Source organism: Oncorhynchus nerka, linkage group LG22, assembly GCF_034236695.1.
Source record: "Oncorhynchus nerka isolate Pitt River linkage group LG22, Oner_Uvic_2.0, whole genome shotgun sequence".
Classification (NCBI taxonomy): Eukaryota; Metazoa; Chordata; class Actinopteri; order Salmoniformes; family Salmonidae; genus Oncorhynchus; species Oncorhynchus nerka.
Genome location: NC_088417.1, coordinates 102,696,691 through 102,720,509, shown reverse-complemented (window position 1 = coordinate 102,720,509; position 23,819 = coordinate 102,696,691). Strand labels below are relative to the sequence as shown.

Sequence of the window (23,819 nt, the reverse complement as noted above, 5' to 3'; positions counted from 1 at the left end):
CCGTCCTCCTGTTGTTCTCTCTCTCTCTCTCTACTGTCCTCCTGTTGTTCTCTCTCTCTCTACTGTCCTGCTGTTGTTCTCTCTCTCTCTACTGTCCTCCTTTTCAGTGTTTACTATTGAATCATATTATGTACATTTTGATGTTGGAACAACATATTTAAATAATAGCCTGTATATGGATGTTGTTTTGATGCAACTAATATCTTTACCTCAAATGATTTTTAGATATTGGACCAATAAAGAAAAGCATTTAATCTGTTCACTCAAATGCTTTTGATACACAATAAAGAACACAATAGTTCAAATGCAAAAAAGAGAATGTATTAAAAAGTGACAGTAAAGTATTTCAAGTTAATTCAGCTCTGTTTCACCGCAGTTCTTTCACAGTGACGGGAACATCGAACTGGCTTGGAGGTCCAGAATGTGAGGGCTCTAGAGAATGTCAGTGTTTTCAATAGAGCCCTGTATCAGCCCCTGTATCCGCCCTGTATCAGCCCCTGTATCCGCCCTGTATCCGCCCTGTATCAGCCCTGTATCAGCCCTGTATCAGCCCCTGTATCAGCCCTGTATCAGCCCCTGTATCCGCCCTGTATCAGCCCTGTATCAGCCCTGTATCAGCCCTGTATCAGCCCCTGTATCAGCCCCTGTATCAGCCCTGTATCAGCCCCTGTATCAGCCCTGTATCAGCCCCTGTATCAGCCCTGTATCAGCCCTGTATCAGCCCCTGTATCAGCCCCTGTATCAGCCCTGTATCAGCCCCTGTATCAGCCCTGTATCAGCCCCTGTATCAGCCCTGTATCAGCCCTGTATCAGCCCTGTATCAGCCCTGTATCAGCCCCTGTATCCGCCCTGTATCAGCCCTGTATCCGCCCTGTATCAGCCCTGTATCAGCCCTGTATCAGCCCCTGTATCAGCCCTGTATCAGCCCTGTATCAGCCCTGTATCAGCCCCTGTATCCGCCCTTTATCAGCCCTGTATCAGCCCTGTATCAGCCCTGTATCAGCCCTGTATCAGCCCCTGTATCAGCCCCTGTATCAGCCCTGTATCAGCCCTGTATCAGCCCCTGTATCAGCCCCTGTATCCGCCCTGTATCAGCCCTGTATCAGCCCTGTATCAGCCCTGTATCCGCCCTGTATCAGCCCTGTATCAGCCCTGTATCAGCCCTGTATCAGCCCCTGTATCAGCCCTGTATCCGCCCTGTATCCGCCCTGTATCAGCCCCTGTATCAGCCCCTGTATCAGCCCTGTATCAGCCCTGTATCAGCCCTGTATCAGCCCTGTATCAGCCCCTGTATCAGCCCCTGTATCCGCCCTGTATCAGCCCTGTATCAGCCCCTGTATCCGCCCTGTATCAGCCCCTGTATCAGCCCTGTATCAGCCCCTGTATCAGCCCTGTATCAGCCCTGTATCAGCCCCTGTATCAGCCCTGTATCAGCCCTGTATCAGCCCCTGTATCAGCCCCTGTATCAGCCCTGTATCAGCCCTTGTATCAGCCCTGTTGGACATGTTGATTGGGCTCAGGCCTGGGATTCATTCAAGAGACGCGTTTTTTGCAGCGATTGCATTCATGCTAAGTGCTGCTGACGTCGGCTCCAGTGTCACAGAGACGGCGAGGAGGGCCTGTGATGGCGGTACCAAGGACATTAACGTGGCTCAATCTCATAGCCGTCACAATCACGTCGTCGCCGCCGTCAGTTCCCCAGGATCCTCTCGTAACCGTCAGCCCGGCCAGATCTGCAGCCCACCGTGCTGGAGGAGAGAGAAACATTGGTACAAAGGAAATGTGGTGACGCTTTACATGACAGGGTCCTTATTTCTGTCATTATTATCACATCTTACCTGACAGGGTCCTTATTTCTGTCATTATTATCACATCTTACCTGACAGGTATGGGGGCTAGGACTGATGATGTCACATCTTACATGACAGGGTCCTTATTTCTGTCATTATTATCACATCTTACCTGACAGGGTCCTTATTTCTGTCATTATTATCACATCTTACCTGACAGGTATGGTGGCTAGGACTGATGATGTCACATCTTACATGACAGGGTCCTTATTTCTGTCATTATTATCACATCTTACCTGACAGGTATGGTGGCCAGGACTGATGATGTCACATCTTACCTGACAGGGTCCTTATTTCTGTCATTATTATCACATCTTACCTGACAGGTATGGTGGCCAGGACTGATGATGTCACATCTTACCTGACAGGTATGGTGGCCAGGACTGATGATGTCACATCTTACCTGACAGGGTCCTTATTTCTGTCATTATTATCACATCTTACCTGACAGGTATGGTGGCTAGGACTGATGATGTCACATCTTACCTGACAGGGTCCTTATTTCTGTCATTATTATCACATCTTACCTGACAGGTATGGGGGCTAGGACTGATGATGTCACATCTTACATGACAGGGTCCTTATTTCTGTCATTATTCCTGTACCGTGTAACAAGTATTGGAAATGTTCTTTGTAACCCCGTACTGGTGCCGTGTTCAAAACAGCTGGGAACTGGGAACTCTCCCACTTCAGTGAGTTCAAGGCAAGTGGAAACTCAGGGTAAAAAAACGGTGGCTAGGACTGATGATGTCACATCTTACCTGACAGGTATGGGGGCCAGGACTGATGATGTCATATCGTACCTGACTGGTATGGTGGCCAGGACTGATGATGTCATATCGTACCTGACAGGTATGGTGGCCAGGACTGATGATGTCATATCGTACCTGACATGTATGGTGGCCAGGACTGATGATGTCATAACGTACCTGACAGGTATGGTGGCCAGGACGGTGATAATGCTGGACAGGGTGAAGACGAACCCGGGGAACCAGTCCAGCGTAGCCTGGTACACCTTGGTGTAGATGGGAGTGTAGGCCAGGCTGGCGATCTTAAAGGACAGCTGCAGTGAGATGAGGGTGATCCCTGTGAAGCACAAATGCCTTTCAAAATGTGTTGCATTATGGGATACAAATAGTTTGGCTGTTGCCTTCGTGTGATCTAAGGTCTTCTGCGTTTTGCCGGCTGCACCGTGCAGCAGTCGCCTGGCTAGTGGGGGGCGCTATTATCAAACTATTTTGTTTTGCAGGGGGGGGTTCAACAGCACGAACGTGACCAAGACAGGAACCAACTTTGCCGCAATTAGAGGCTCAGATGAAACCAAGATTGAAGTCTTTGGCCTGAAAGCCAAGCGTCACGTCTAGCGTCTGTTAACCTAATGTGTAGTCTGCTGACCTAATGTGTAGTCTGCTGACCTAATGTGTAGTCTGCCTGCTCTAACCTAATGTGTAGTCTGCTAATTTAATGTGTAGTCTGCTGACCGAATGTGTAGTCTGCTGACCGAATGTGTAGTCTGCCTGCTCTAACCTAATGTGTAGTCTGCTAATTTAATGTGTAGTCTGCTGACCGAATGTGTAGTCTGCCTGCTCTAACCTAATGTGTAGTCTGCTAATTTAATGTGTAGTCTGCTGACCGAATGTGTAGTCTGCCTGCTCTAACCTAATGTGTAGTCTGCTAATTTAATGTGTAGTCTGCTGACCTAATGTGTAGTCTGCTAACCTAATGTGTAGTCTGCTAACCTAATGTGTAGTCTGCTAACCTAATGTGTAGTCTGCAAACCTAATGTGTAGTCTGCTAATTTAATGTGTAGTCTGCTAACCTAATGTGTAGTCTGCCCACTCCAACCTAATGTGTAGTCTGCTAACCTAATGTGTAGTCTGCCTGCTCTAACGTAATGTGTAGTCTGCTAACCTAATGTGTAGTCTGCCTGCTCTAACCTAATGTGTAGTCTGCCTGCTCTAACCTAATGTGTAGTCTGCTAACCTAATGTGTAGTCTGCCCACTCCAACCTAATGTGTAGTCTGCTAACCTAATGTGTAGTCTGCTAACCTAATGTGTAGTCTGCAAACCTAATGTGTAGTCTGCTAATTTAATGTGTAGTCTGCTAACCTAATGTGTAGTCTGCCCACTCCAACCTAATGTGTAGTCTGCCCACTCCAACCTAATGTGTAGTCTGCCCACTCCAACCTAATGTGTAGTCTGCCCACCAAAAATACTTCTCCTAGACATGCCCTGACTGTGTGAAATTTGTTGGCACTATCACACACTCTGGTCTAAAATAGTGCACTATATAGGGAATAGGGTTCCATAGGGCTCTGGTCTAAAGTAGTGCACTATATAGGGAATAGGGTTCTGGTCTAAAGTAGTGCACTATATAGGGAATAGGGTTCCATAGGGCTCTGGTCTAAAGTAGTGTACTATATAGGGAATAGGGTTCCAGAGGGCTCTGGTCTAAAGTAGTGCACTATATAGGGAATAGGGTTCTGGTCTAAAGTAGTGCACTATATATAGGGAATAGGGTTCCATAGGGCTCTGGTCTAAAGTAGTGCACTATATAGGGAATAGGGTTCCATAGGGCTCTGGTCTAAAGTAGTGCACTATATAGGGAATAGGGTTCCATAGGGCTCTGGTCTAAAGTAGAGCACTATATAGGGAATAGGGTTCTGGTCTAAAGTAGTGCACTATATATAGGGAATAGGGTTCTATAGGGCTCTGGTCTAAAGTAGTGCACTATATAGGGAATAGGGTTCTGGTCTAAAGTAGTGCACTATATATAGGGAATAGGGTTCTATAGGGCTCTGGTCTAAAGTAGTGTACTATATAGGGAATAGGGTTCCAGAGGGCTCTGGTCTAAAGTAGTGTACTATATAGGGAATAGGGTTCTATAGGGCTCTGGTCTAAAGTAGTGTACTATATAGGGAATAGGGTTCCAGAGGGCTCTGGTCTAAAGTAGTGTACTATATAGGGAATAGGGTTCTATAGGGCTCTGGTCTAAAGTAGTGCACTATATAGGGAATAGGGTTCCAGAGGGCTCTGGTCTAAAGTAGTGCACTATATAGGGAATAGGGTTCTGGTCTAAAGTAGTGCACTATATAGGGAATAGGGTACCATAGGACTCTGGTCTAAAGTAGTGCACTATATATAGGGAATAGGGTTCCATAGGGCTCTGGTCTAAAGTAGTGCACTATATAGGGAATAGGGTTCCAGAGGGCTCTGGTCTAAAGTAGTGTACTATATAGGGAATAGGGTTCCATAGGGCTCTGGTCTAAAGTAGTGCACTACATAGGGAATAGGGTTCCATTTGGGATGGTGTGTTATAATTCGACCCAAACTGGATGAACAAGCTAGGGTAACTTCCGGGTTGGAGCGAGCGGTCGCATCTGCACTCGGTCCGCAGGTAGTATTACATTTCATTACATTTCATTATAGTACAACGGTTTGATTTGTCTAATCTTAGCAATTTCTTCTTAGCTAGCTACATAGCCGTCTTTGTATCATAGATAATTGCGTAATTATCGTATTTCGTCGTCCTAACGCAGTCTACACTGCTATCTGCCCTGCAGCTAGCCAGCTAGCTAACGTCCACCGTCTACCGATTAGCAGCACAACTATTACACTCAACTGAACGACTTGATTAGTGTAGTGTTAGCTAGCTACATAGTTGTCTTTGCTGTCTTCGTATCCAAGATAATTGTGTAGTTTAGAGTGTGTAGTCTTAGAGTGATTATCTTAATTTACCGAGGTTAGCTAGCCAGCTATTTGTCGTCCTTAACGTAGGAGACACTGCTAGCTAGCCAACAGCTAGCCAACGTCTACCGAACAGAACTTCCGCACTCAACAATCCGGTCGCATTTCGCTTCGCTCCACAGGTAGTATCACATTTTCATTTCATTTCATTACAGTACAACGGCTTGATTTGTTTGATCGTAGCTAGCTACATAGCCGTCTTTGTATCAAAGATAATTGTGTAGTCTAGAGCGATTTCCTAGGTTAGCTAGCCAGCTATTGTCGTTCTTTTAACGCAACGTAACGTAATCAACACTGCTAGCTAGCCAGCTAGCCCCGAATAGCAGCACAGTAGAAACTATTACACTCAACGGAACGACTTGATTAGTGTAGTGTCAACAACGCAGCCACTGCCAGCTAGCCTACATAGTCAACAACGCAGCCTCTGCCAGCTAGCCTACTTCAGCAGTACTGTATCATTTTAATCATTTTAGTCAATAAGATTCTTGCTACGTAAGCTTAACTTTCTGAACACTCGAGACGTGTAATCCACTTGTCATTCCAATCTCCTTTGCATTAGCGTAGCCTCTTGTGTAGCCTGTCAACTATGTGTCTGTCTATCCCTGTTCTCTCCTCTCTGCACAGACCATACAAACGCTCCACACCGCGTGGCGCGGCCACCTAATCTGGTGGTCCCAGCGCGCACGACCACGTGGAGTTCCAGGTCTCCGGTAGCCTCTGGAACTGCCGATCTGCGGCCAACAAGGCAGAGTTCATCTCAGCCTATGCCTCCCTCCAGTCCCTCGACTTCTTGGCACTGACGGAAACATGGATCACCACAGACAACACTGCTACTCCTACTGCTCTCTCTTCGTCTGCCCACGTGTTCTCGCACACCCGAGCTTCTGGTCAGCGGGGTGGTGGCACCGGGATCCTCATCTCTCCCAAGTGGTCATTCTCTCTTTCTCCCCTTACCCATCTGTCTATCGCCTCCTTTGAATTCCATGCTGTCACAGTTACCAGCCCTTTCAAGCTTAACATCCTTATCATGTATCGCCCTCCAGGTTCCCTCGGAGAGTTCATCAATGAGCTTGATGCCTTAATAAGCTCCTTTCCTGAGGACGGCTCTCCTCTCACAGTTCTGGGCGACTTTAACCTCCCCACGTCTACCTTTGACTCATTCCTCTCTGCCTCCTTCTTTCCTCTCCTCTTTTGACCTCACCCTCTCACCTTCCCCCTACTCACAAGGCAGGAAATACGCTCGACCTCATCTTTACTAGATGCTGTTCTTCCACTAACCTCATTGCAACTCCCTCCAAGTCTCCGACCACTACCTTGTATCCTTTTCCCTCTCGCTCTCATCCAACACTTCCCACACTGCCCCTACTCGGATGGTATCGCGCCGTCCCAACCTTCGCTCTCTCTCCCCCGCTTCTCTCTCCTCTTCCATCCTATCATCTCTTCCCTCTGCTCAAACCTTCTCCAACCTATCTCCTGATTCTGCCTCCTCAACCCTCCTCTCCTCCCTTTCTGCATCCTTTGACTCTCTATGTCCCCTATCCTCCAGGCCGGCTCGGTCCTCCCCTCCCGCTCCGTGGCTCGACGACTCATTGCGAGCTCACAGAACAGGGCTCCGGGCAGCCGAGCGGAAATGGAGGAAAACTCGCCTCCCTGCGGACCTGGCATCCTTTCACTCCCTCCTCTCTACATTTTCCTCTTCTCTCTCTGCTGCTAAAGCCACTTTCTACCACTCTAAATTCCAAGCATCTGCCTCTAACCCTAGGAAGCTCTTTGCCACCTTCTCCTCCCTCCTGAATCCTCCTCCCCCTTCCCCCCTCCTCCCTCTCTGCAGATGACTTCGTCAACCATTTTGAAAAGAAGGTCGACGACATCCGATCCTCGTTTGCTAAGTCAAACGACACCGCTGGTTCTGCTCACACTGCCCTACCCTGTGCTCTGACCTCTTTCTCCCCTCTCTCTCCAGATGAAATCTCGCGTCTTGTGACGGCCGGCCGCCCAACAACCTGCCCGCTTGACCCTATCCCCTCCTCTCTTCTCCAGACCATTTCCGGAGACCTTCTCCCTTACCTCACCTCGCTCATCAACTCATACCTGACCGCTGGCTACGTCCCTTCCGTCTTCAAGAGAGCGAGAGCTGCACCCCTTCTGAAAAAACTTACACTCGATCCCTCCGATGTCAACAACTACAGACCAGTATCCCTTCTTTCTTTTCTCTCCAAAACTCTTGAACGTGCCGTCCTTGGCCAGCTCTCCCGCTATCTCTCTCAGAATGACCTTCTTGATCCAAATCAGTCAGGTTTCAAGACTAGTCATTCAACTGAGACTGCTCTTCTCTGTATCACGGAGGCGCTCCGCACTGCTAAAGCTAACTCTCTCTCCTCTGCTCTCATCCTTCTAGACCTATCGGCTGCCTTCGATACTGTGAACCATCAGATCCTCCTCTCCACCCTCTCCGAGTTGGGCATCTCCGGCGCGGCCCACGCTTGGATTGCGTCCTACCTGACAGGTCGCTCCTACCAGGTGGCGTGGCGAGAATCCGTCTCCACACCACGTGCTCTCACCACTGGTGTCCCCCAGGGCTCTGTTCTAGGCCCTCTCCTATTCTCGCTATACACCAAGTCACTTGGCTCTGTCATAACCTCACATGGTCTCTCCTATCATTGCTATGCAGACGACACACAATTAATCTTCTCCTTTCCCCCTTCTGATGACCAGGTGGCGAATCGCATCTCTGCATGTCTGGCAGACATATCAGTGTGGATGACGGATCACCACCTCAAGCTGAACCTCGGCAAGACGGAGCTGCTCTTCCTCCCGGGGAAGGACTGCCCGTTCCCTGATCTCGCCATCACGGTTGACAACTCCATTGTGTCCTCCTCCCAGAGCGCTAAGAACCTTGGCGTGATCCTGGACAACACCCTGTCGTTCTCAACTAACATCAAGGCGGTGGCCCGTTCTTGTAGGTTCATGCTCTACAACATCCGCAGAGTACGACCCTGCCTCACACAGGAAGCGGCGCAGGTCCTAATCCAGGCACTTGTCATCTCCCGTCTGGATTACTGCAACTCGCTGTTGGCTGGGCTCCCTGCCTGTGCCATTAAACCCCTACAACTCATCCAGAACGCCGCAGCCCGTCTGGTGTTCAACCTTCCCAAGTTCTCTCACGTCACCCCGCTCCTCCGCTCTGTCCACTGGCTTCCAGTTGAAGCTCGCATCCGCTACAAGACCATGGTGCTTGCCTACGGAGCTGTGAGGGGAACGGCACCTCAGTACCTCCAGGCTCTGAACAGGCCCTACACCCAAACAAGGGCACTGCGTTCATCCACCTCTGGCCTGCTCGCCTCCCTACCACTGAGGAAGTACAGTTCCCGCGCAGCCCAGTCAAAACTGTTCGCTGCTCTGGCCCCCCAATGGTGGAACAAACTCCCTCACGACGCCAGGACAGCGGAGTCAATCACCACCTTCCGGAGACACCTGAAACCCCACCTCTTTAAGGAATACCTAGGATAGGATAAAGTAATCCCTCTCACCCCCCCCCTTAAAAGATTTAGATGCACTACTGTTCCACTGGATGTCATAAGGTGAATGCACCAATTTGTAAGTCGCTCTGGATAAGAGCGTCTGCTAAATGACTTAAATGTAAATGTTAAATGTAAGGTCAGTTGAGGACGCCTGGCTAAAGATGGCGTCAGAAGGAAAGTCTCTTCATGCCGGTGGTGTTCAATAGCTTGACGGGTTGCCAGTTGTATCTTCCCCTTTTTAACCTCGTAATAGCAGAACAGGGAAGAGGATCACCGGCCTGTTCTGGTTCAACCACATACTAACGACATTGTTATTCCCCTCGTCAGAAAACAGGGCCCCAAATGGCACCTTAACCCCTACAGATATGAAAGGCTTAGTATTGGACTATATTGGGACCTAATCTCAGTTAAACCAGAACTAAAATGTAGTGTGGTATACGTAGTGGTCCGACATGTACCCTAATCTACCCTACTGGTGACACTAATCTACCCTACTGGTGACACTAATCTACCCACTAATCTACCCTACTGGTGACACTAATCTACCCTACTGGTTTCTCCCTAACATGACACTAATCTACCCTACTGGTGACACTAATCTACCCTACTGGTGACACTAATCTACCCTACTGGATTCACCCTACCATGACATTAATCAACCCTACTGGCTTCACCCTAACATGACACTAATCTACCCTACTGGTGACACTAATCTACCCTACTGGTTTCTCCCTAACATGACACTAATCTACCCTACTGGTGACACTAATCTACCCTACTGGCTTCACCCTAACATGACACTAATCTACCCTACTGGTTTCTCCCTAACATGAGACTAATCTACCCTACTGGTGACACTAATCTACCCTACTGGTGACAATAATCTACCCTACTGGTTTCACCCTAACATGACACTAATCTACCCTACTGGTTTCTCCCTAACATGACACTAATCTACCCTACTGGTGACACTAATCTACCCTACTGGTTTCTCCCTAACATGACACTAATCTACCCTACTGGTGACACTAATCTACCCTACTGGTGACACTAATCTACCCTACTGGTTTCACCCTAACATGACACTAATCTACCCTACTGGTTTCACCCTGACATGACACTAATCTACCCTACTGGTGACACTAATCCACCCTACTGGTGACACTAATCTACCCTACTGGTTTCTCCCTAACATGACACTAATCTACCCTACTGGTTTCTCTCTAACATGACACTAATCTACCCTACTGGTTTCTCTTTAACATGACACTAATCTACCCTACTGGCTTCACCCTAACATGACACTAATCTACCCTACTGGTTTCTCCCTAACATGACACTAATCTACCCTACTGGTGACACTAATCTACCCTACTGGTGACACTAATCTACCCTACTGGTTTCTCCCTAACATGACACTAATCTACCCTACTGGTTTCTCTCTAACATGACACTAATCTACCCTACTGGTTTCTCTTTAACATGACACTAATCTACCCTACTGGCTTCACCCTAACATGACACTAATCTACCCTACTGGTTTCTCCCTAACATGACACTAATCTACCCTACTGGTTTCTCTTTAACATGACACTAATCTACCCTACTGGCTTCACCCTAACATGACACTAATCTACCCTACTGGTTTCTCCCTAACATGACACTAATCTACCCTACTGGTGACACTAATCTACCCTACTGGTGACACTAATCTACCCTACTGGTTTCTCCTAACATGACACTAATCTACCCTACTGGTTTCTCTCTAACATGACACTAATCTACCCTACTGGTTTCTCTTTAACATGACACTAATCTACCCTACTGGCTTCACCCTAACATGACACTAATCTACCCTACTGGTTTCTCCCTAACATGACACTAATCTACCCTACTGGTGACACTAATCTACCCTACTGGTGACACTAATCTACCCTACTGGTTTCTCCCTAACATGACACTAATCTACCCTACTGGTGACACTAATCTACCCTACTGGTGACACTAATCTACCCTACTGGTTTCTCCCTAACATGACACTAATCTACCCTACTGGTTTCTCCCTAACATGACACTAATCTACCCTACTGGTTTCTCTCTAACATGACACTAATCTACCCTACTGGTTTCTCTCTAACATGACACTAATCTACCCTACTGGCTTCACCCTAACATGACACTAATCTACCCTACTGGCTTCACCCTAACATGACACTAATCTACCCTACTGGTGACACTAATCTACCCTACTGGTGACACTAATCTACCCTACTGGTTTCTCCCTAACATGACACTAATCTACCCTACTGGTGACACTAATCTACCCTACTGGTTTCTCCCTAACATGACACTAATCTACCCTACTGGTGACACTAATCTACCCTACTGGTTTCTCCCTAACATGACACTAATCTACCCTACTGGTTTCTCCCTAACATGACACTAATCTACCCTACTGGTTTCTCCCTAACATGACACTAATCTACCCTACTGGTGACACTAATCTACCCTACTGGTTTCTCCCTAACATGACACTAATCTACCCTACTCGTTTCACCCTGACATGACACTAATCTACCCTACTGGTGACACTAATCTACCCTACTGGTTTCTCCCTAACATGACACTAATCTACCCTACTGGTTTCTCCCTAACATGACACTAATCTACCCTACTGGTTTCTCTCTAACATGAGACTAATCTACCCTACTGGTGACACTAATCTACCCTACTGGTTTCTCCCTAACATGACACTAATCTACCCTACTGGTGACACTAATCTACCCTACTGGTTTCTCCCTAACATGACACTAATCTACCCTACTGGTTTCTCCCTAACATGACACTAATCTACCCTACTGGTTTCTCCCTAACATGACACTAATCTACCCTACTGGTTTCTCCCTAACATGACACTAATCTACCCTACTGGTTTCTCTCTAACATGACACTAATCTACCCTACTGGTTTCTCCCTAACATGACACTAATCTACCCTACTGGTTTCTCCCTAACATGACACTAATCTACCCTACTGGTTTCTCTCTAACATGACACTAATCTACCCTACTGGCTTCACCCTAACATGACACTAATCTACCCTACTGGTTTCTCCCTAACATGACACTAATCTACCCTACTGGTTTCACCCTACCATGACATTAATCAACCCTACTGGCTTCACCCTAACATGACACTAATCTACCCTACTGGTGACACTAATCTACCCTACTGGTTTCTCCCTAACATGACACTAATCTACCCTACTGGTGACAGTAATCTACCCTACTGGCTTCACCCTAACATGACACTAATCTACCCTACTGGTTTCTCCCTAACATGAGACTAATCTACCCTACTGGTGACACTAATCTACCCTACTGGTGACAATAATCTACCCTACTGGTTTCACCCTAACATGACACTAATCTACCCTACTGGTTTCTCCCTAACATGACACTAATCTACCCTACTGGTGACACTAATCTACCCTACTGGTTTCTCCCTAACATGACACTAATCTACCCTACTGGTGACACTAATCTACCCTACTGATGACACTAATCTACCCTACTGGTTTCACCCTAACATGACACTAATCTACCCTACTGGTTTCTCCCTAACATGACACTAATCTACCCTACTGGTGACACTAATCTACCCTACTGGTTTCTCCCTAACATGACACTAATCTACCCTACTGGTGACACTAATCTACCCTACTGGTGACACTAATCTACCCTACTGGCTTCACCCTAACATGACACTAATCTACCCTACTGGTTTCTCCCTAACATGACACTAATCTACCCTACTGGTTTCACCCTGACATGACACTAATCTACCCTACTGGTGACACTAATCCACCCTACTGGTGACACTAATCTACCCTACTGGTTTTTCCCTAACATGACACTAATCTACCCTACTGGTTTATCTCTAACATGACACTAATCTACCCTACTGGTTTCTCTTTAACATGACACTAATCTACCCTACTGGCTTCACCCTAACATGACACTAATCTACCCTACTGGTTTCTCCCTAACATGACACTAATCTACCCTACTGGTGACACTAATCTACCCTACTGGTGACACTAATCTACCCTACTGGTTTCTCCCTAACATGACACTAATCTACCCTACTGGTGACACTAATCTACCCTACTGGTGACACTAATCTACCCTACTGGTGACACTAATCTACCCTACTGGTTTCTCCCTAACATGACACTAATCTACCCTACTGGTTTCTCCCTAACATGACACTAATCTACCCTACTGGTTTCTCTCTAACATGACACTAATCTACCCTACTGGTTTCTCTCTAACATGACACTAATCTACCCTACTGGCTTCACCCTAACATGACACTAATCTACCCTACTGGCTTCACCCTAACATGACACTAATCTACCCTACTGGTGACACTAATCTACCCTACTGGTTTCTCCCTAACATGACACTAATCTACCCTACTGGTGACACTAATCTACCCTACTGGTTTCTCCCTAACATGACACTAATCTACCCTACTGGTGACACTAATCTACCCTACTGGTTTCTCCCTAACATGACACTAATCTACCCTACTGGTTTCTCCCTAACATGACACTAATCTACCCTACTGGTTTCTCCCTAACATGACACTAATCTACCCTACTGGTGACACTAATCTACCCTACTGGTTTCCCCCTAACATGACACTAATCTACCCTATTGGTTTCTCCCTAACATGACACTAATCTACCCTACTCGTTTCACCCTGACATGACACTAATCTACCCTACTGGTGACACTAATCTACCCTACTGGTTTCTCCCTAACATGACACTAATCTACCCTACTGGTTTCTCCCTAACATGACACTAATCTACCCTACTGGTTTCTCTCTAACATGAGACTAATCTACCCTACTGGTGACACTAATCTACCCTACTGGTTTCTCCCTAACATGACACTAATCTACCCTACTGGTGACACTAATCTACCCTACTGGTTTCTCCCTAACATGACACTAATCTACCCTACTGGTTTCTCCCTAACATGACACTAATCTACCCTACTGGTTTCTCTCTAACATGACACTAATCTACCCTACTGGTTTCTCCCTAACATGACACTAATCTACCCTACTGGTTTCTCCCTAACATGACACTAATCTACCCTACTGGTGACACTAATCTACCCTACTGGCTTCACCCTAACATGACACTAATCTACCCTACTGGCTTCACCCTAACATGACACTAATCTACCCTACTGGTTTCTCCCTAACATGACACTAATCTACCCTACTGGTGACACTAATCTACCCTACTGGTTTCTCCCTAACATGACACTAATCTACCCTACTGGTGACACTAATCTACCCTACTGGTTTCCCCCTAACATGACACTAATCTACCCTATTGGTTTCTCCCTAACATGACACTAATCTACCCTACTGGTTTCACCCTGACATGACACTAATCTACCCTACTGGTGACACTAATCTACCCTACTGGTTTCTCCCTAACATGACACTAATCTACCCTACTGGTTTCTCCCTAACATGACAGTAATCTACCCTACTGGTTTCTCTCTAACATGAGACTAATCTACCCTACTGGTGACACTAATCTACCCTACTAGTTTCTCCCTAACATGACACTAATCTACCCTACTGGTGACACGAATCTACCCTACTGGTTTCTCCCTAACATGACACTAATCTACCCTACTGGTTTCTCTCTAACATGACACTAATCTACCCTACTGGTTTCTCCCTAACATGACACTAATCTACCCTACTGGTTTCTCCCTAACATGACACTAATCTACCCTACTGGTGACACTAATCTACCCTACTGGTTTCTCCCTAACATGACACTAATCTACCCTACTGGTTTCTCCCTAACATGACACTAATCTACCCTACTGGTTTCTCTCTAACATGACACTAATCTACCCTACTGGTTTCTCCCTAACATGACACTAATCTACCCTACTGGTTTCTCCCTAACATGACACTAATCTACCCTACTGGTGACACTAATCTACCCTACTGGCTTCACCCTAACATGACACTAATCTACCCTACTGGTTTCTCCCTAACATGACACTAATCTACCCTACTGGTTTCTCTCTAACATGACACTAATCTACCCTACTGGCTTCACCCTAACATGACACTAATCTACCCTACTGGTTTCTCCCTAACATGACACTAATCTACCCTACTGGTGACACTAATCTACCCTACTGGTTTCTCCCTAACATGACACTAATCTACCCTACTGGTTTCTCCCTAACATGACACTAATCTACCCTACTGGTTTCTCCCTAACATGACACTAATCTACCCTACTGGTGACAATAATCTACCCTACTGGCTTCACCCTAACATGACACTAATCTACCCTACTGGTTTCTCCCTAACATGACACTAATCTACCCTACTGGTGACACTAATCTACCCTACTGGTGACACTAATCTACCCTACTGGTTTCTCCCTAACATGACACTAATCTACCCTACTGGTGACACTAATCTACACTACTGGTGACACTAATCTACCCTACTGGTTTCTCCCTAACATGACACTAATCTACCCTACTGGTTTCTCCCTAACATGACACTAATCTACCCTACTGGTTTCTCTCTAACATGACACTAATCTACCCTACTGGTTTCTCTCTAACATGACACTAATCTACCCTACTGGCTTCACCCTAACATGACACTAATCTACCCTACTGGCTTCACCCTAACATGACACTAATCTACCCTAATGGTGACACTAATCTACCCTACTGGTGACACTAATCTACCCTACTGGTTCCTCCCTAACATGACACTAATCTACCCTACTGGTGACACTAATCTACCCTACTGGTTTCCCCCTAACATGACACTAATCTACCCTATTGGTTTCTCCCTAACATGACACTAATCTACCCTACTGGTTTCACCCTGACATGACACTAATCTACCCTACTGGTGACACTAATCTACCCTACTGGTTTCTCCCTAACATGACACTAATCTACCCTACTGGTTTCTCCCTAACATGACACTAATCTACCCTACTGGTTTCTCTCTAACATGAGACTAATCTACCCTACTGGTGACACTAATCTACCCTACTGGTTTCTCCCTAACATGACACTAATCTACCCTACTGGTGACACTAATCTACCCTACTGGTTTCTCCCTAACATGACACTAATCTACCCTACTGGTTTCTCCCTAACATGACACTAATCTACCATACTGGTGACACTAATCTACCCTACTGGTTTCTCTCTAACATGACACTAATCTACCCTACTGGTTTCTCCCTAACATGACACTAATCTACCCTACTGGTGACACTAATCTACCCTACTGGTTTCTCTCTAACATGACACTAATCTACCCTACTGGTTTCTCCCTAACATGACACTAATATACCCTACTGGTGACACTAATCTACCCTACTGGTTTCTCCCTAACATGACACTAATCTACCCTACTGGTGACACTAATCTACCCTACTGGCTTCACCCTAACATGACACTAATCTACCCTACTGGTTTCTCCCTAACATGACACTAATCTACCCTACTGGTGACACTAATCTACCCTACTGGCTTCACCCTAACATGACACTAATCTACCCTACTGGTTTCTCTCTAACATGACACTAATCTACCCTACTGGCTTCACCCTAACATGACACTAATCTACCCTACTGGTTTCTCTCTAACATGACACTAATCTACCCTACTGGTTTCTCTCTAACATGACACTAATCTACCCTACTGGCTTCACCCTAACATGACACTAATCTACCCTACTGGTTTCTCCCTAACATGACACTAATCTACCCTACTGGTGACACTAATCTACCCTACTGGTGACACTAATCTACCCTACTGGTTTCTCCCTAACATGACACTAATCTACCCTACTGGTGACACTAATCTACCCTACTGGTGACACTAATCTACCCTACTGGTTTCTCCCTAACATGACACTAATCTACCCTACTGGTTTCTCCCTAACATGACACTAATCTACCCTACTGGTTTCTCTCTAACATGACACTAATCTACCCTACTGGTTTCTCTCTAACATGACACTAATCTACCCTACTGGCTTCACCCTAACATGACACTAATCTACCCTACTGGCTTCACCCTAACATGACACTAATCTACCCTACTGGTGACACTAATCTACCCTACTGGTTTCTCCCTAACATGACACTAATCTACCCTACTGGTGACACTAATCTACCCTACTGGTTCCTCCCTAACATGACACTAATCTACCCTACTGGTTCCTCCCTAACATGACACTAATCTACCCTACTGGTTTCCCCCTAACATGACACTAATCTACCCTATTGGTTTCTCCCTAACATGACACTAATCTACCCTACTGGTTTCACCCTGACATGACACTAATCTACCCTACTGGTGACACTAATCTACCCTACTGGTTTCTCCCTAACATGACACTAATCTACCCTACTGGTTTCTCCCTAACATGACACTAATCTACCCTACTGGTTTCTCTCTAACATGAGACTAATCTACCCTACTGGTGACACTAATCTACCCTACTGGTTTCTCCCTAACATGACACTAATCTACCCTACTGGTGACACTAATCTACCCTACTGGTTTCTCCCTAACATGACACTAATCTACCCTACTGGTTTCTCCCTAACATGACACTAATCTACCATACTGGTGACACTAATCTACCCTACTGGTTTCTCTCTAACATGACACTAATCTACCCTACTGGTTACTCCCTAACATGACACTAATATACCCTACTGGTGACACTAATCTACCCTACTGGTTTCTCCCTAACATGACACTAATCTACCCTACTGGTGACACTAATCTACCCTACTGGCTTCACCCTAACATGACACTAATCTACCCTACTGGTTTCTCCCTAACATGACACTAATCTACCCTACTGGTTTCTCCCTAACATGACACTAATCTACCCTACTGGCTTCACCCTAACATGACACTAATCTACCCTACTGGTTTCTCCCTAACATGACACTAATCTACCCTACTGGTTTCTCCCTAACATGACACTAATCTACCCTACTGGTCACACTAATCTACCCTACTGGTTTCTCCCTAACATGACACTAATCTACCCTACTGGTGACACTAATCTACCCTACTGGTGACACTAATCTACCCTACTGGTTTCTCCCTAACATGACACTAATCTACCCTACTGGTGACACTAATCTACCCTACTGGTGACACTAATCTACCCTACTGGTTTCTCCCTAACATGACACTAATCTACCCTACTGGTTTCTCCCTAACATGACACTAATCTACCCTACTGGTGACACTAATCTACCCTACTGGTTTCTCCCTAACATGACACTAATCTACCCTACTGGTGACACTAATCTACCCTACTGGTGACACTAATCTACCCTACTGGTGACACTAATCCACCCTACTGGCTGCACCGTATTTTGCAAGGGAATGCGTTGTCATTCATGACTTGCGTCACCCTACGTTGCAGGCTCCAGAAAGTGAGTATAAACAGTGGTTAGCCAACTGCGTTGTGTCATAGCAGATGTGAGTGACACATCGGTGCGTACAGTATGTGATCAATGGAAAGGTCAGGTCTCTTTTGTTTGTTTATTTATTGAACCTTTATTTAACTTGGAAAGTTAAAGAACAAACCCGGACGACGCTGGGCCAAACCCGGATGACGACGCTGGGCCAAACCCGGACGACGACGCTGGGCCAAACCCGGACGACGACGCTGGGCCAAACCCGGACGACGACGCTGGGCCAAACCCGGACGACGCTGGGCCAAACCCGGACGACGACGCTGGGCCAAACCCGGACGACGACGCTGGGCCAAACCCGGACGACGACGCTGGGCCAAACCCGGACGACGACGCTGGGCCAAACCCGGACGACGACGCTGGGCCAAACCCGGACGACGACGCTGGGCCAAACCCGGACGACGACGCTGGGCCAAACCCGGACGACGACGCTGGGCCAAACCCGGACGACGACGCTGGGCCAAACCCGGACGACGCTGGGCCAAATGTACGCCGACCTATGGGACTCCCAATCACGGCCGGTTGTGATACAACCTTGGAATCGAACCAGGGTCTGTAGTGACGCCTCCTTGTCCTCTATGTCATTTGCCAAATATGTGTGGCATATTATGAATGGAGTGGCAAGGACTGGATTGTAAACACAAACAGGTCTAGATCCATGTAATCATATTCATTGTGATCTAAAAAGGTAAAACGGATCCTAAATCAGCACCGTTAACTTTGAGACGCTTGACACATACGCCCGCCGTTATCAAATCAAATCAAATCAAAAAGTTATTTAGTCTGCCTGGGAGCAAGACATCCTGGTTATGGTTGAGAGACAGACATGAACCGTAGGACTTACCGTACGATGAGCCGTTCACTTGTTTAGACAGCAGAGCCCGGATGGTTGGCATGGGAATCAGAGCGAACAGGGTCAGGGCTCGAGCTGAAACAGAAATGTGAGGAAGGGTGTGAATACAAAAACAATTCAGGTGAAGAATTACAGACAAGATCAGGTGACCATTCCAGCAGAATATGTTTAGGGTCTATTGTGTCCTAGTCTATTCAGCCTCCTGGGTGATTTTGTAAAAAAGAAGTGAGTCTAACCACAATTCTGTTGAAACCCGTCGATAGGGGAGCACCACTTATACTCTAGTGTTTCCACTACCTCTCCCTGTAGTAACTACCTCTCCCTGTAGTAACTACCTCTCCCTGTAGTAACTACCTCTCCCTGTAGTAACTACCTCTCCCTGTAGTAACTACCTCTCCCTGTAGTAACTACCTCTCCCTGTAGTAACTACCTCTCCTGTAGTAACTACCTCTCCCTGTAGTAACTACCTCTCCCTGTAGTAACTACCTCTCCCTGTAGTAACTACCTCTCCCTGTAGTAACTACCTCTCCTGTAGTAACTACCTCTCCCTGTAGTAACTACCTCTCCCTGTAGTAACTACCTCTCCCTGTAGTAACTACCTCTCCCTGTAGTAACTACCTCTCCTGTAGTAACTACCTCTCCCTGTAGTAACTACCTCTCCCTGTAGTAACTACCTCTCCTGTAGTAACGACCTCTCCTACAGTAACTACCTGTCCACACACACACACACACACACTACCCTACCTCCCCCTTCCACACACACACACACTACCCTACCTCCCCCTCCACACACACACACTACCCTACCTCCCACTTCCACACACACACACACACACACACACACTACCCTACCTCCCTCCACACACACACACACACTACCCTACCTCCCCCTTCCCACACACACACACACACACACACACACACACACACACACACACACACACACACACACACACACACACACACACACACACACACACACTACCCTACCTCCCCCTCACACACACACACACACACACACACACACTACCCTACCTCCCCCTCCACACACACACACTACCCTACCTCCCCCTTCCACCCCACACACACACACACACACACACACACACACACACACACACACACACACACACACACACACACACACACACCCCCTACCTCCCTCCACACACACACACTACCCTACCTCCCCCTCCACACACACCACTACCCTACCTCCACCCTCCACACACACACTACCCTCCCCTTACACACACACACACACACACACACACACTACCCTCCCCCTTCCACACACACACTACCCTCCCCCCTTCCACACACACACTACCCTCCCCTTCCACACACACACACTGCCCTCCCCCTTCACACACACACACACACACTACCCTCCCCTTCTCTCACACACACACTGCCCTCCCCCCCTTCCACACACTACCCTACCCCCTCCACACACACACACACAACCCTACCTCCCCTCCCCCTCCACACATACACACTACCCTCCCTCCCCCTCCACACCATTGATCTACACAACCTGTAAACCCGGTCAGAAACGAGAAGCTGAAACATAGAGGAGGATGTCTGATTTAGTATATTTAAAAAGACAGCGTCACCTTGTTTATTTAAAAACAAGTCTTATCTTCACACTGCTGCAGTAAAGTCCCCCCACACCATGCTACATTGTGTTGGCCTGGAACAGTCTCCTTCCTCATTCCAACTCAATGACAGAGTTACTGCAGGCGGAGATGTATGTGTCTGTCTGCCTGCCTGCCTGCCTGCCTGCCTGTCTGTCTGCCTGTCTGACTGCCTGTCTGACTGCCTGCCTGTCTGCCTGTCTGTCTGTCTGTCTGTCTGTCTGTCTGTCTGTCTGTCTGTCTGTCTGTCTGCCTGGCTACTGTACTAAATGTACTTGGCTACTGTACTAAATGTAATTGGCTACTGTACTAAATGTAATTGGCTACTGTACTAAATGTACTTGGCTACTGTACTAAATGTACTTGGCTACTGTACTAAATGTACTTGGCTACTGTACTAAATGTACTTGGCTACTGTACTAAATGTAATTGGCTACTGTACTAAATGTACTTGGCTACTGTACTAAATGTAATTGGCTACTGTACTAAATGTAATTGGCTACTGTACTAAATGTAATTGGCTACTGTACTAAATGTAATTGGCTACTGTACTAAATGTAATTGGCTACTGTACTAAATGTAATTGGCTACTGTACTAAATGTAATTGGCTACTGTACTAAATGTAATTGGCTACTGTACTAAATGTAATTGGCTACTGTACTAAATGTAATTGGCTACTGTACTAAATGTAATTGGCTACTGTACTAAATGTACTTGGCTACTGTACTAAATGTACTTGGCTACTGTACTAAATGTAATTGGCTACTGTAAATACATGTAATTACACTCTGATAATAACTGTAATAATAATATAATAATAATAAAACATATTATTATCTTACCCAGATAGAACATGTACGTTGCCGTGACGAAGGCCATGAAGTAGATGCCGGCAGCGAAGGACACCATGCCGATGATGATGAGGGTGACGTCACTCACCCATCTGGACATTACCATGACACCCAGGAAGCTCGTCAGGAAGACCACGAACCCGGCGGCGTTACCGTAACCTACCTGTTGATGTGTTATGGTTTAACCAGAGCCCGATATTGCAAGAGTTAATTCTCACAAGTCACAACTCTGAAATAAGGTTTTTGTCCTAGATCTTTGTTTTGTCATTACAACTCTTTGTCAAACATGTTTGGCATGACAGGGCATGATGGCACAAACAGACCGGTAAAACCAGGCTACAAAATGCACATCTTGTTTGATTTAATCAGGACTAATCATGTAATATATATATATATATATATATATATATATATATTTTGTTTTACCCCCAAATAAAATATATTTGAACTTACCTGTGTAGCACTCCAGTTCAGGGGCTCCTTCATTTCAAAGGTCACCAGTATCTCCATCCCACCTCCGACGGCCACGTCATATAAAATACCGCTCGCGAAGAGAAGCAGAATGTTCAATATATTCCTGGAATTTCGCTCAGTGAAGAAGCCATTGGTCTCGTTGCGCTCGTGCGCGCTTGTCGAGAAACTTGGCATTAGAAAGAAGAAGGTTGTGTAGATAAGACACAAAAAGTAGAGGAAAACACTCAGGCTCACTAACAGAGTCCCCTGTTTAAAATCCACACTGTACAACTGGAAGAGGTGCCCGGACGCTAGACTACCGATGAGACCGGCTACTCCGTAGACCAGTTCGATATGCATCATGTGGAGAGAGCGGTCCTCCTCGGTGGAGGTGAGCGACACCAGGGCCATGACCCCGGCCCAGTAGGAGCAGAACCCGCCGCTGAGTCCGTGGACCACCACCCCGCCGAACATAGCCTGTATCGGGAGATCCATCACTATGACCAGGAGCAGGACCACTCTGGAGACCAGGTAACCCACCAGAGGGATCACGATGGGGATCTTCCGGTACCCCAGGTCACCTACCTTGGATGGATGTATGAATGAATTGTATTAGACATATTTAATGAAACACACAAAGTTGCCATTTAAGTACGACAATAGGCTATATATATAAAAAAAACGATCCAGGAATGAAACAATGTATCGAATTACCTTGGCTAAAAGAATAGCGGGTAGGATCGGTACGAATTTAGCCAGCATATTATATATCATGTAGAAGTTGGACATAGCTTTCTGCCGGCTGTCTTCGGTGGGGGTGGGAGAGAGCGCGTCGGTCATGTTGGCGCATCTCTCCTTGACCACCATCTGCAAACCGGTGTCGAAAAACGCGCTGGCTATTTGGGCACATAAAACCACCGGCTCGATGCGTTTACGCATTTTCCCGAATGACAACATGATTAGTCCCGATAGAAACCGACAGGCAGACTTTAAAAATAAATGGACAGATTACACTCCCAACGCCTAAACTAACCAAGGACTGTCACCTGTCCATGTCTTGGGTGACTGTAGACATTTGCGCTTTACTGATCACGACATACCCTATCCAATACCCATTCATGTCTAGTTCCGTGTTTCAAACGGAGCCATGAGCTCACAGAGTAGATTATGTACGTACATGATGACAAAAGACTGGGTGGGACTGGGAGTGGTACGAAAGCTTCTTAGGGAAGTTGGCTCAGAACAAATGTTAAAACAAGCCTAACTGCACAGTGTTCATTTTGGCATTCGTTTTTGTGATATAGTCTAGTCTTGG

At 46.6% G+C, this 23,819-nt stretch overlaps 1 protein-coding gene and 1 long non-coding RNA gene across 2 annotated transcripts in view; one reads left to right on the top strand and one right to left on the bottom strand.

Annotated features, from left to right (window-relative positions):
- Window positions 1-228: 228 nt before the first annotated feature.
- LOC115128028 (solute carrier family 46 member 2) lies at window positions 229-23,819 on the bottom strand. Its single transcript, XM_065007674.1, has 6 exons — window positions 23,219-23,819; window positions 22,505-23,089; window positions 22,043-22,214; window positions 19,554-19,637; window positions 2,780-2,936; window positions 229-1,748 (listed from the first exon to the last, which is right to left on the bottom strand). The coding sequence occupies exons 1-6, from the start codon at window positions 23,459-23,461 to the stop codon at window positions 1,691-1,693; spliced, it is 1,299 nt and encodes a 432-aa protein (XP_064863746.1). The 5' UTR covers window positions 23,462-23,819; the 3' UTR covers window positions 229-1,690.
- Window positions 22,953-23,819, top strand: part of LOC135563850 (uncharacterized) — a 36,649-nt gene continuing 35,782 nt past the window's right edge. The window contains exon 1 of the long non-coding RNA XR_010460608.1: window positions 22,953-23,035. This is a non-coding gene — a long non-coding RNA (uncharacterized LOC135563850). The remainder of the gene's footprint in view (window positions 23,036-23,819) is intronic.

Coding starts and splice junctions, on each gene's coding strand:
- LOC115128028 (XM_065007674.1), bottom strand. CDS start 23,461: ATGTTGTCATTCGGGAAAATGCGTAAACGCATCGAGCCGGTGGTTTTA. Junction 23,090..23,218: donor CCGCTATTCTTTTAGCCAAG/GTAATTCGATAC, acceptor CATCCATCCAAG/GTAGGTGACCTGGGGTACCG. Junction 2,937..19,553: donor AGTGAACGGCTCATCGTACG/GTAAGTCCTACG, acceptor TGTGCTTCACAG/GGATCACCCTCATCTCACTG.